Raw genomic sequence first — 14,762 nt, forward strand, 5'->3', positions numbered from 1 at the left:
ACGCGTGTTTCGTGTTTAGGGTGTAATAAACATGAAAAATTGGGGGAAAAGGTAGCAAAATTGCAATTGCTAATACGCGGAAATGAAATTTAGGGTATGAAATTTGATACAAGGAATAAAATCCCTGTTTAGGGTGTGAAACTGTAAGGTGTCGTTTTTGCCAAGGGTTAAATCCTTGTTTAGGGTGCTTTCAAAAGTTGATTATCGCGGATGGTGTACAGGCGACAATAGGAGTGCCCCCCCCCTCCGGGAAATGAATTGTGAAAAATGCTTCCTTTGTTCTGCATGATCAGATTGTGTCACATATTTAATACGTAACTTCTGGAATTTCACAGACTTTGTATTGGGTTCAAAGGGTTGCTTTTAAATCAGTATACACATAACTTAACGGGAATCACAAGAATGTGGTTTTTAGTTTTCTTTAAAACAGCATTTTTGGAGTTATGATACTTTTTATCTGAGTAACAGGTTTGTAAAATACTTGAAACTATACTAACATAATACTAACAGTTCACATAGATGAACGCGCTTTATAAATCATGTGTGCACCGGTAATATAAATAGGCGATGCACATACTAAGTACAGTAATAGATTTTTGTCAACTGAAAGCATACTAGACCCTGTAAAGGTCTATAATTTATGCTGAAAGCAGCATACAGAGAACGTACATGTCAAGTCCACTGTGTGAGAGAACATGCACAACTTACAAGGCCATGCGAATGTTTACCTTGGTGATGCTACAAGAAGCAATTTAATAGTGCACTTAAGCTTGGGTTCATAAAAAATCTTGATAACAAACTCGCAGTATGCACTGACGTGCTGACCTGGTCAAGTCATTTCGCATGGTAACCTTCTATATTAACCCCACTACTCCTTTAACCCCGTCACAAAATGTTACGCCAGCCGTTATTCGCTGGTTTCGATTACATCACAGTGATCACACGTTGTGTATAAACGAGAAAATAAGTTTACTCCAAACCCGAACAACAATCGGAGACAAAGACTTTTTCAATTCACGTGTCATCCACGTGCAAGCTGACCGTTTGACATTATCTGAACGTTAACTTAATGTCCCTCCACATTAAAGCAAAATATAGTCCCATGACATTTCCTCATCATTCTTCATTATCTTCTTTGAATTGATTGTCAGCTTCAGTAGACCTATACAACAATTGTATACGACAATAAAACAATTTAACATTTCCCACAATTATTATTACTTGACATGCATAATTTATTGCACGTGTCTGCAACTCCATGTGCATGTCCATGTGACTATGACCATTTCACGTTTACTGACCTCTATAGCTCCATGTCCCTCCGCATTAAAACCATAACAAATAGTCCCATGACATAAATTAAGTCATAAATGCACGGTTATTTTCGAAATTTTACTGTCACTTTCATTGACAACAACAGTAAAATAAAAATGTCAGCGAAAATTTTACTTGACATGCATTATTTCTCAATCTAAAACAAATCACTTTTCGATGACGTCATATCTCTATCCCTACCTTTATCGTGAAGTTATCCAACTTTAACTATGCCTTCATGCGAAGTAAATTAGCGGGCTAAACTTTTCGAACAAATACAATACACTAGGACATATTATTACACGTAGTACAATATTTGCCATTTGCGACATGCCTGGACATTGTGCAGATTTACAAAACAAATGTTTCAACAGTTTAAATATATACGCATTATATCATCAAACGCAATCGTGCAACTTCATTTTACTGGAACTCTACTATCACTAAGGAACGCATACAGCCTTATCAACGAACTTATGCATATGCAAATGAGCCCAATTCTATACAAAATTGACACCACGCATGCGTCTAGCTCAGTGAAGAGGCCAGAGAGTTTCTAAAATAGTGTGTTTCTAAAAATAGTATATTAAAATGAATGTTTTTTCCAAATTATCGTACACAAACTCAACATATACAACAACAATTTTACATAAGTCAATCTTGTTATACATAAAGCTACCAAACACAAAAACAATTTCCACAGTCACAATTATGTGTCAAATAATTATATTTTATCCCCAGCAAATTCCGTATTATATCCGCCTGCGGAAAAAAAAACCCCATAGAACTACATAAAACTACAGAAGAACATAAAAAATTGTATTTTAAGTAATATTTATGATCAACAATGTCTTTTGAGAACGAAAAGTAAAAATAGCACTAAAACCAAATTTAAGCTGTGGGGTCATGAATGCCATAGCAACATACGCCGCCGTGGGTCTGTGTGAAAGGTTACGCTACTGCTTGTGGCAGAAGCAGCTATCATGGCGGCTTCCATGAATCGCAGATAACGAAGGATTAAAAGTGCTTTTTCTTTGTTAGGAATATTCCGAAATTCATATAGACCGTCTGGTATGTTTAATTTAGGGGTATATAACTATATTAGCCATTGATTAGTTTATGGTACAGATTTCCTTTAAAGTTGAGATTTTTATACCACTGGAAACCTCTGGCTACATGATGTTTATGTACCAAAAATTTCTTGCAGATTAATTTATTTAGCAAAAATATCATCATCATTCTGGGGTACCAGGACAAAATTACAACACTGGTCTATGGACCAGTGTAATCATGGAAATAGTAGATATTTCCATGGTGTAATACACATAATCATGCATAACTCGCAAATACAAAATCAGAATCAACTGAAATTTTGGAAATAAGCTTTTTTCGTGGATATCTACTGAAAAATGTCATAAAAAGAGGATGCTAGGATCACAAAATCTCCGGGACAAAATCCTCCTTTCATGTATATCTTTAATAAGAAAGGTCAAAATTTTCACATGATGGTCAGCTTTTCAACCCAGCTACATACACTTTAACTAAGTACATATCATTAGATTTGTAAAGTTTACTTCGAGGACTGTTAAATGTCAAAATGTCAATTTTAATAATTTGCCATAAAATTTGTATTATCGAAAATTTAGAAGGATGTTCCTCATATTCAGAATGCAATTCAGGTCCCATAAAAAACATTGTGCAATGGCGGGTGACCGAGTCCATTTTCCATGTGTATTTATTTCACTGTGAACATACCATGCAAAGGCAGATACACCAGAGAAAATGTTATATTTAAACATGATTTATATCACAAGCTTACATCAAGACACAGGTACAGAGTTTCTATTTACTTCTGTAAGTTTATTAAATTACACTGATTAACATATTGTAAGTATATTGATATCAATTAATTTATTACATGTTTTAAAAAGTTCAAGAATGATAGAAATCATTAGTTTAAAATTAAAAATTATTGAAGTGACTAACATTTGGAGTTAGGTGCTGTATTGCAGAAGTTCATAACATTATTTCAACTTCAACCTACAACTACATTATAGTCCTTTCCTGCCATTTAAATTTTTTATTAAAACAAACAAACATATCTAAACAACCAAAAATCACATTTTCATCAAATAACTTTTATTTTGTAGCCTAGATTTAAGAGTATAAACATGGGTAATTTCAATATCCTGGCACGTAAGATAACAGAGACGTGATCGATGCTGGAGGTAGAACTTTTGAATGACCCTCGTCTGTAAAACGGAAACTTCAAATAAAAGATTCGTAATTACCACCCCTAAATCATGCAAATTGACCAAGAACAACTATCAAACCTTCTGTAGCTCTCTGTATAGACTTGAAAGTTTTTGGCAGAGTGCCCCCCTCCTCTACTAAGAGCTATTTTTTGTAGAATCTGTTCAGAGGTAATACTGTAACTGCTCATCAGTTGTTTGGAGGGCATTGTGGAAAATCTAAACATTATCCGGGGGTATTTCGAGGTCCAAAGCAAAATGTTTAAATTTTACACAATGCCCGACATATTACCGATGCAAAGTTATTAACCTCATTCATAACCATCACTTTCATCTCTTCACTTAAAATTTCCCTTAAAAGTTTGTAAAAAGTAAAAATATACAATAACAAAAGTGCGAATCACAATCTGTACAAATATGGTAGTGCGCAATCCAAATACAGGGGCCAGCGTGCGCGCAGTTTGTTTGACACACAAAATGGCACACACAGAGGTTACTAATATTTACAATTGGAACAATTACGCACAATTACGGTTAATTGTGAGTTATTAATGACCTCAATTTTTGTTTGTGTTTTTACAAATAATGAAATATATGATTGGATCGCACGCATCACGTATATTCATGAGGTTATGAATTAAAAATAGTTACCAGTTCACAGTAGTCGACTTCAAAACAATTTGTGAATTTGACTTTTATGCCATACTTGCTCATGCATCAAATAACCATTATGAAGTCGACCACTCCTCCCTACGTCATACATAAATTCGCCCTGTCCCATTTCCCTAATAATGAAATTTAAAAAAAAAAGGAATTTAGTTCGACAGAGGTAGGACTTGAACCCACGCCGCAGCTACATACTCAAGTCCAGCGCGCTAATCCATTGGACCACATGACTTGTTGGTAGTCAAATTGAATTTTAAACATATAGGCTATAGGCAACTCCAACATTTATCGGGTATAGAATAGAAATACAACAATACATGTACTGTGCTACGCACAATACATATATCGATTTTTGACTGCATCATCGCATCATGCATGGTATATCGGTCCGTGCAATGTATAGGGAGCCTGCCATTTTCTTGTAGGCCTATTATAGTCCCCGGGGTATAGACGTTGGGTTTCCCCCAGTTTATTCAAGATTTTTGCATAGAACCCCCAAGATAATTTTAGAAAATGGAAGATTAGATTACCATAAAAATGATACAGTCATCTTTATCGGGGTTCTATGTAAAAATTACATTGATTTTTCATCATTTTTTGAGCGTTCATTTTCTCTAAATTCAAAAAATATTTTGACCTATATAATGCATGGTATATCGGTCCGTTCAATGTATAGGGAGCCTGCCATTTTCTTGTAGGCCTATTATAGTCCCCGGGCTATAGACGTTGGGTTTCCCCCAGTTTATTCAAGAATTTTGCATAGAACCCCCGAGATAATTTTAGAAAATGGAAGATTAGATTACCATAAAAATTATACAGTCATCTTTATTGGGGTTCTATGTAAAAATTACATTGATTTTTCATCATTTTTTGAGCGTTAATTTTCTCTAAATTCAAAAAATATTTTGACCTATATAAAATTGAAATAAAATTCTCTGCTTCCTAAACAACAACAACTGTACCTCAATTTGGGTATCATGAATCATTATACATGTTGTGCGGTTAATATTCATATATTCCTTTATACATAGGATGCTTCAGTTTTTACACAAAAAATATTTCAGCGAAAACCCGCCTCCTCGGCTATTTTAAAATCAAGTTATTTTTTACGCATTTTAAAAACGCTTGGCCCAATGACGAATGCCACTGTGGAAGTCGACTTCTAATTATGTGTTCATTTACACTCCAAAAGTCAAGTTTGAAGTTGACTTTGAATTCGACAAATGTTGCTCTATGTCATCATTTGAAGTCGACTTCTGAATTTGAGTTCAAAATGTGGCAACCCTGTTTACATGCAAATGAAGCTGAGTTCAAAGTCTCTGTGTAAACTGGGTTTACCGAGTCTATCATCCTTGTCAATATTATCATTATTCACATAGCCTAAATCATTACTATAATGCAGCTAATCACTATCAAAGATCATCCACATCCCCACCACCATAAACATCATCATTTTCATCATCATTGTCATCCTCATTATTGCCATTGTCATCCTCTTCACTGTTGTTGTTGTCATTGTCCCCTCCTCATCCTCCTCCCTCCTCCTCCTCCCCTTTCTCACCACCCTCCTCCTCCTCCTCCTCCTCATCATCATCATCGACATCATCATCACCATCATCATCGTCATCACCATCATCACCATCACCACCAATACAATCATCATCACCACTACCATCATCATCTTCATCATGATCCCCACCACCATCCCTGCCACCATCACTACCACCATCAACCATATCAATGTCAGAATTTCCACCTCCACCATCACTACCTGCATCATCTTGATGAGACTCTGATGGCCTGTCATTGCCACCTTGATTCAATATCATACAAAGCTGTTTCTCCTGGTACCTCAACTGCCGAGACTTTGATATCTGGAAGGTGTTACTTTGCTCTGGCAGCAACTTAAAAACCTTTTCCACAGGAACAGTCATGTCTAACAACCCACATAAATCGGATGCCTGACTATACAACACCTGAGGTTTCAATTCTGAAGCCTTGGATTTTGAACCTTTTTTGGTCTTTGATTTTTCTAGTTTAACCCAAGCATCAAAGCTCACTTTGAATTCTCTCCACCGAATGATTTTGAGTTCTACATGTGGTGTTTGCTTAAGCATCCGTAATCCCTCCCTATTTTCGAACCAGCCTTCCTGATTTCGGCCTGTGTTATACAGCTGAGGAAAGCTAACCTTAACTTGTACAAGTTTCCGGTCATTTTCATATTCACTAGTGCCTGAGAGAAAGAAATTTGTGAGATCCCTAAGAATGGTAGAGCAATCACTACAAGGCGAATATGTTATAAATATCTCAAAATGAACGAGCTCTTCAGTACCCTTTTTCAAATGTTCTTTTATTTTGTATAGTATTTCATTCTTACTTTTATCAAGCATTTTTTCACAATGTGGTTCTCTATATCTACTCTCATGTTTTGCAACATGAATTGTTTTCCCATTTCCACTACGAACATGTACCAAGAGATAAGTCTTGGTTGGCCAATAGGTGCTTTTATATCTGTCTTCCTCTTCCATGTAGTAACCCATTCCTGTGCGTAAAAAATACTGGAGAACTCGAAACTGATTTTCACTGATGTTTTGGCTATCTGAAATAAACAGACAGGAAAGGAAGGAGAGAGAGAGAGGAAAGGAGAGAGTATTAACATATTAACAAACAATGAACAAATATGGTCAGAAAATCCCATTACTGTAAAAGCTCGAAAGTTAGCATATGTTCTTACTATCGTGCGCTTTTGAAAACATGAAATTGTACCAAAGTCTGGCGCTTTATGTTATAATATGGTCCTAAGACGTTCTAATAACTTTTCTGATGCATTAAATGTATTGCAAGTTTACACAGGACTTTAAATCCTCAATTTCACTGTATTTATGTCTATCAGTCATTTCAATATTAATGGTACCCTTTAGCAAATTGAAAATACCCTGGGTGGGTGCTTATTGGAGTGAATACGATGTGGATGGGGCTCTTCATGTTTGCATGTTTTAAAAGCACTTGCTAACTATCAGGTTTTTACAGTATTTGCCAAATACAATACAATGGGCCACAAGTAGTAAGGGAACAAACCAAAAGTTTGATGACATCCTTTAAACAAAAATCCTATTATTATAGGATCTGACCCCCCTTTCTTGAAACGCAAGTGCGAAATGTTGAAAATTTTATCCCAAAAAGGTCAACTTTGACTGATTTTAACTAGTTTATTACAAAAGTAATTGGACTTATTGACCGCTCCCCCCTAATAAAAGGATTTTCATTTATAGGTAATCATGAAACTTTTTGTTTGTTCCCTTAAAGCCATAATGTGTGATTTGCTTCACAGCCACGCCCTCAATTTTCCTAGAGCTGACTTTACTACCACTTCGTGGTGGATGGTCACAAATACCATGTGAAAGATTAACCCTGAAGTGTTTTAATTAGGCCTAAAAAATTGTTTGATTGGCGTAACCCAACCTACCCTAAAATTAGGCCTGACCCTAACTTTTTTCTTTTTTTTGCAAAGAAAAAATTTAAAAATTTTAAAAAATTTTAAAAAAAGAAGAAAAAAAAAGTTCCAAAGCCTTTACCCCCAGATGAAATGAGGCACATTTTACTCAAAAGTTTTGCTGGCATATCTGTCAGGAGTATCTCCATTTATTTGTAAACCAGAATTGGATTTAACTTCAGCTTATCCAATAAAATACGGACCCAAAGGGTACCGTTATAATACATCAAACTTGGCTTAACTTTTCAAGAGAAAATTTCTCCAGAGAAGTTTACATACATTTATTGAGTCAATCCTTTAATATAAATTCCTTAGAAAAGTGCATATACATTAATCCTAACTTTCCTGAAGCCGGAAACATTCAGGAAAGTAATCTGGATATTTGACATATTTCGTTCAACTTCTCATGCACTATTTCTCAAATTTATTAGTTACGCATTATTACTATTTGTAAACACTTATACAATTACCTATGGTGATCCAATTATTTTCATATAATTGGATTCAAGATTAAATTTGTGGCCCTGTCCCTTTTTTACCGCCACAATTTCTGACCTGGATAATCTTAACTTTCCCCCTAAATACAGAGTCTGTCCCCATCTACACACAGTGTTTGCTCACCCGTAAGATACGGGGCCCTCCCGGGAATTTCCCGAGCCAATTCCTAAATTACTCGCCCGTGAAGATACGGGGCCCTCCCGAATTTCCCAAGCCAATTCCTAAATTACTCGCCCGTAAGATACGGGCCCTCCGGTAATTTCCCGAGCTCATGCCTACACTACTTACCCGTAAGGTACGGAGCCTCTCCGGAACAAAGTGTGGCCCAACTTCTCGCAGAGAAGTTAACCCAACTTAATTCCTTGTATAAGATACGGACCCTCCAGGGCCCTTTTGCACACACACAAGTGTGGCCCAATCTTATCTTATCATAGATAAGTTAACCAAAATTAATTCCTTGTAAGATGCATAAATGAAATGCAATGAAGAATGAATGAATGAATGAAAGTGAATGAATTAAATACGGGGCCAACTTCTCAGAGAGAAGTTAACCCAAGTTAATTCCTTGTACAATACATTTTAAATGCATGAAAGAAATGAATGGATGAAAACGAATTAATGAATATGGGGCCCTCCAGGGTATTACCCCGAGCCCTTTTGCACACGCAAGTGTGGCCCCACTTCTTGTCTCGCAAAGAAGTTAACCCAAATTCCTCGTAAGCTACGGGGCCCTCCAGGGAATTTCCTCGGCCCCTTTGCACACATGCAAGTGTGGCCCCACTTCTCTTTTCGCATAAGTTAATCCAAAATAACCTCAAAGATACGGGGCCCTCCGGGAATTTCCCTGGCCCACACACAAGTGTGGCCCAACTCCTCTCCTTGCAGAGAAGTTAACCCAAATTAATTTCATGTAAGATAGAGACGGGCCCTCCAGGGTATTCTCAAGCCCTTTCCACACTCGCCAAGTGTGGTCCAACTTTTTAAAGAAGTTAACAGCAATGTATTAACCAGCAAGCTACAGAACCCTTTTTAAAGGGATTTCCTGAACACCTAGATCTGTATACCTCTCCAAGAGACGTTAAAATGTGCACTTATTGAATCCTCTCCCTTGGTCAGCTTAACCGCCCTCTTCCTGGTAATTTGCCCATGCCCAGAAGCTACCATTAAAGCGCAGACTGCAATACCCTTTAGGTCTATGTACCTCTAAACCCCGTATGATATGGATGCCTTCCCAGCCAACTAATGCTCCCAAGTGACTGTCCATAAAGGTATTGAATACTGGGATATGACCTAAATTTTTGGGTGTGGTGGGTGGGAAAATTTTCTTCACATTGGAGATCCAACCTTCTCCTTCCATGACAGATAAAAATGTGCCTAATTCTTGACCCACTGGCAGTGTCAGAGGGTTATTAACCACTTCCCATTGGCTACTTCAAACAATAGACCTTAAACCTCATTGGTCCTTATACACCTGCTTATATAAAGCCATTACTAGGCAACCAATCAATAAATCAATCATATTGATTTGTCCAAGCACAAGCTATGGACCAGGGCTAGACTCTTTCACAGGAGGTAAATTTGTTTATTGTATAGATACAATAAACTTTATTATCAAACAAAATTTACAGCTTGAAAAGTTAAGGGAAAAACCGACCTACCTACCCTAAATTTCCTTTTTTTACGCCAATCAAACAATTGTTTTTAGGCCTTACAGTAAAATTCAAGTTTTTATAATAATTCCGGAGATCTTCGGTTTGACTCAGATTCACCGATCGAGTGATGGCTAACAGGTCTCGTGCGTGTGTATCATTGAATCGGTAACATATAAACTGTATGTATCGATATTCGTCTATGTCAAATTATTATACCGTCACGGATTCCAACTGTGTGAAGCTCCATTTTTGGCGATGGAATGAAATAGCAATTTTCTAGGATATGCGCCTTAAAGATGAATTTTTAGGAATAGATAAAATGACATCATGGATGTATTTTAATTGTATCCAAAAGTTGTAGAAGCACTCGGAATGAAGCAAAACATTCATAGAAAGAAATTAACTTACATTGATCAAAAATGGTAAAAAACAAAAAAGTTAATTTAAATCAGTGACTATCTAGCAACGGTGATGCTGAGCATAAACGTATAGGGAGGCAAAAGGCTCTGTTGTGACAGAAACTAGTTGTTGTTGTAAAAGTTGTGTAACATATGGTCTAAGATTACCTTTCTTGGTTTTCTTGGTTTTTCTTGGCCTTGTATCATCTGTAACAAATAAAAGTTTTCTTTGAAATGAAGAAGGCAGTTATAAAAGGAGAAGTTGTTTGTTTCCCTCGTGATTCAAACCCAAGCACACCATCAGCAACTGGTAGATCTGGCCCAGCCATCGAAACCATTTTTTACATGAATCTGTAATTTATTTATTTATTTACTTACTTACTTACTTACTTACTTACTTACCCCACCCACCTACCCACCTACCCTACCCACCTACCCACCTACCTACCTACCCACCCACCCACCTACCTACCTACCCACCTACCCACCCACCTACCTACCACCCACCATCCACCCACCCACCACCCACCCACCCACCTACCTACCCACCTACCCACCTACCTACCTACCTACCTACCTACCCACCCACCCACCCACCCACCCACCCACCCACCCACCCACCCACCCACCCACCCACCCACCCACCCACCCACCCACCCACCCACCCACCCACCCACCCACCCACCCACCCACCCACCCACCCACCCACCCACCCACCCACCCACCCACGAGGGTGCACCAGAACAAAATTACAACACATTGTCTATGGAGCAGTGTAATACACATAATCATGCATAACTCGCATAAGCACGCAAAATCGGAATCAACTGAAATTTTGGAAATAAGCTTTTTTTTCGTGGATATCTACTGAAAAATGTCATAAAAGAGGATGCTAGGATCACGAAATACTCCTTAAATTTCATCGCGCGATGTTTTAAAAGCATGTGGGGTCTGCATCTCCTTTTAAGGTCATTCTACCGATCTTGTTTTTCCAGCAGCCAATCACAAACGTGCACAGCTGCGAAATCGCAGCGCAATGCGAAAAAGTTGAACATTAATTGTTCAACTCCATCGCGGACCAAAATTACCACCACGCGATGAGAATTTTCACCGCTGAGCTCGTAAAAACCTGGCTCAGATTACAGATTTTATAGCATCGCATCAGGAGTCAGGATCGGGCTTAACACAGGCCATATACCATTGGTGTTAAACTAAACTTGTGTTCATCGTTGATTCCATACAAGCCTTGGATGGAACTTTTCTATGATCATTTAACTGCTTTGTCAGGGGCATCCAGAGGAGGCAAACAAGCAAAATTACTGTTGCCGTAACCCTAACCCAGCCCATTGTTGTTGTTTTTGGGTGTTTTTTTTGCTTTCGGAAGGGAAAGAAGAAACCAAAAAGGAGAGAAGATGAACAAAGAAGTCACTTGGTACCCCCAGATTTGAATCTTGGACCCCTCTGGATCCCTCGCATGCCACGCAGAAGATCGTCGACCTGTAGCCATGGGGGTTGCACTAGCCCGCCCAGTGATTCCATGATCACATGGAATGCATGCATGCTCAGTGGTTTTCATTACAAGTGAGCTTTAGTGGTATCAGTTGGGTTAGGGTTAAACCTTAAAGCCTTACCTTGATTTGGACGCTTACGAGCAGAAGACCGTAACTCGCTACCATGCGGCTCACTAGTACTTGTACCTGGTATGTCTGGTATAGGAGTCTCACTAAATGGTTCACTACTAGATGAACCTGCTTCTCTTGGCATTTCTATGTCATCTTGTGCATCATGCGAAGGCAGAATGGAGGACGATGGCTGCTGGGTTATACCTGCAGATATATGTGACCGTACAGCACGAATGAGCCGTAAATTCCCTAAATTGTATTCTGAGTTGCAGTGTAAAATGTGTACGAAGGTCGTATTCATCGGTAACTTAAGCTGGCGCTACACTAATCAAACACTAATCAATAATCCTATTGTTGAAGTGGATAACAATAGCTTCTGCCTTAGATGGCTATAGAATTTTTAATAGCTCTGGTCTTTGTTTGCTTTGGCTAAATCCTGTTCAAATGGTGAGTTACCAGGCATTGTATTTTGTATAGGTATGTATAACCAACAAACAATGAGAGAACTTTCTTAAACCTTATTGACTTGGGGATGATTAGAAATGACCGCCAATTATGACTGTTTGATATTTATTGCCAGCAATGTGGAAAAAGAGACACATGTAGAAACGAAAAAAGCTATAATTTTGTTGAAGGAGCAAAGTTTAACAAACCATAACCCCGCTTCTGGATATCGTTTTGAAGTCAAATGATATACCATTTTAAAGCTTATGATGTATATTTTTAAACACGAAATAAAACAAAATTGACCGGGGGAGGAATTTACGGCTCATTCACCGTGAACGGTCACATATATAATCATGAGAAAGTAGGGTTGAATCTATGAAAAGAAAACTTGATTTTTAAAACCCAGCTCCCAGCATCATCAATACCACAAGTGATCACTGCCAGAACAAGCACAAGCTTTTGTACGCTACATGTGCACATTGTAAAAAAAAAAAAAAACCACCAGTATATGTATAATACCCACCGATAATGATAAAATCTTTTCTACTGTTTGTGGTAAAAATCATTTACACTATTTGGCCCATGATCGTTGAAAAGGGCTTTATTGGGACAATAATTGGTAACATGGAAAAATTTTGTATTTTGCAAATTTTTCTTTTCCTTTGCCTTCACAAATTTCTCTTTTGTTTTGTTATCAAAGTGCACTTATCTCTTTTTTTTTATCTCAATTTTTTTGTCAGGGGTACTCTGCCCCCTGCACACCATCTCACACTCCATGTGTAGAAGATAAGGCCAAGTCTTCCATTGGAGGTGTATGGATTTTAACTGGAATAGCTTATTCCTTGATACACAAAATCTTACTTTGATTTCTAAGATCAGCCAGCTCTCTTCTAGCCTTATCAATGGGTTCTTTCATCTTGGTTTTTTCATTCACATCTTGCAGATTCTCAGCCTGTTCTGATGCTTGTTGCAGATGCTTGTCGATTTGTGTGATCTTTTGGCTACTGTGATCCATTTTGGATTGTTAACTCTTTCCACGCTGGGTGTCGTACTGCAGACGACAAATTAAAAAAAAAAAAAAAAAAAAAAAAAAATCTAAATTTCAAAAATTTCAGAATTGTAATTTTCATTACCATATTTGGAATCAGCATGAAAAATGCATTGAAATGAGTACAAACAAGCCTAGCATTGGTTCAGTGGTTCTTTAGATAGCTCTTGATATTTTGAGAAAATATCTCAAAATTTGAAGTTTTTATGTTGAAGCCTATGGCTAGCACACAGAGCATTAAACACTGTAAAAGAAACTATATGTGTTATTAGTATTGATATTTTTAAAATGATGAGAATATGCCAGAATGAAACCGCTAATAAGGAGTGTATTTTTAGCTCAATTTGCAAGGCAAATTGAGACTATAGCCATGATCCGAATTTCTCTATGTTTTTTACTTTCTCTTGCTACATCGTTTGAGTAATGGAGCTGGTAATTTGAGGTGGCGATCTTTGCAAGTTTGTTCATGAAAGTTACTTATTTTGCTGGGAAAAATGGACAGGAAGTGTGCTTTTTTCGAGCAATTTGTCACGCGAAAAAATTGTGCAGTTTCACAAGAATAATCTCATTCCTAGATTTCTTACATGCTACACCAGGTTTAACCTAGGTGTTTTTCCAATATAAGTCATCTGTTACATGTTTACATTTTAGCTTTGCCAATGATGTTACTGTGTTTTATGGAGGTTTAGATTTGGAGCATGTGTATTTTTGCAGAGACCTCTCAGATATTTGTGAGGATAGTTTTACATAGTAATTATTTTCTGTGAGATTGTAAAATTCTAAAGCTCTTTAACCTATTGTCAACAGTAGAGTGTTTGTTTAAGAATTAGTTCAAGTGCTTGAGAAGGACAAAGTAATCAGGGTTGCCAAACTCATAGTTCGGTAGCCCAAATGGGTAACTTTTGAAGATTTTCCCTGAGACTTTCAACAATTTCCTGTCCCACAGGTTAAGAAAAAAATTGGGTGGCTTTTCAGCAATGCAGGTGCAATTTGGATGTCTTGAAAGCCTACATTTATTCAACTAATTAACAGACACAGATAAATTTGGGGTAAACTTAGTAATTGGAACCCTTGAGAGCGTTCACATGGTAGATTTCCCCCAAGTTTTTGTCCGAGAACCGCTTTGCTCAAACAAAAATTCCTCTAGCTGTGTGGACATGCCTAAAGACAAATATTTATTACTGCTAATATTCCTGTCAGTTTATACCTGAAGATATTTGGTGCCCATTAATTTATTTATTATTCATTAACAATTTATATGCAGAATAACCTCAGCACCTTGCCTCCCTCCTGAGCAGTGGCATTGGGAGCTAGGGGGAAAGTTGCATCCCCAACAGAAATTTCCAGTGATGAAAATGGAGATGGGGATCGC

General features: G+C 37.5%; 1 protein-coding gene across 1 annotated transcript; it reads right to left on the reverse strand.

Moving 5' to 3' along the window:
• Positions 1 to 1,082: 1,082 nt before the first annotated feature.
• Positions 1,083 to 13,379, reverse strand: LOC140140833 (uncharacterized). Its single transcript, XM_072162589.1, has 5 exons — positions 13,204 to 13,379; positions 11,905 to 12,099; positions 10,442 to 10,480; positions 5,845 to 6,831; positions 1,083 to 1,162 (listed from the first exon to the last, which is right to left on the reverse strand). Exons 1-5 carry the CDS (start codon positions 13,355 to 13,357, stop codon positions 1,083 to 1,085), a joined length of 1,455 nt encoding a protein of 484 aa, XP_072018690.1. The 5' UTR covers positions 13,358 to 13,379.
• Positions 13,380 to 14,762: the final 1,383 nt, after the last annotated feature.

This window comes from Amphiura filiformis, chromosome 2, assembly GCF_039555335.1.
Source record: "Amphiura filiformis chromosome 2, Afil_fr2py, whole genome shotgun sequence".
Lineage (NCBI taxonomy): Eukaryota > Metazoa > Echinodermata > Ophiuroidea > Amphilepidida > Amphiuridae > Amphiura > Amphiura filiformis.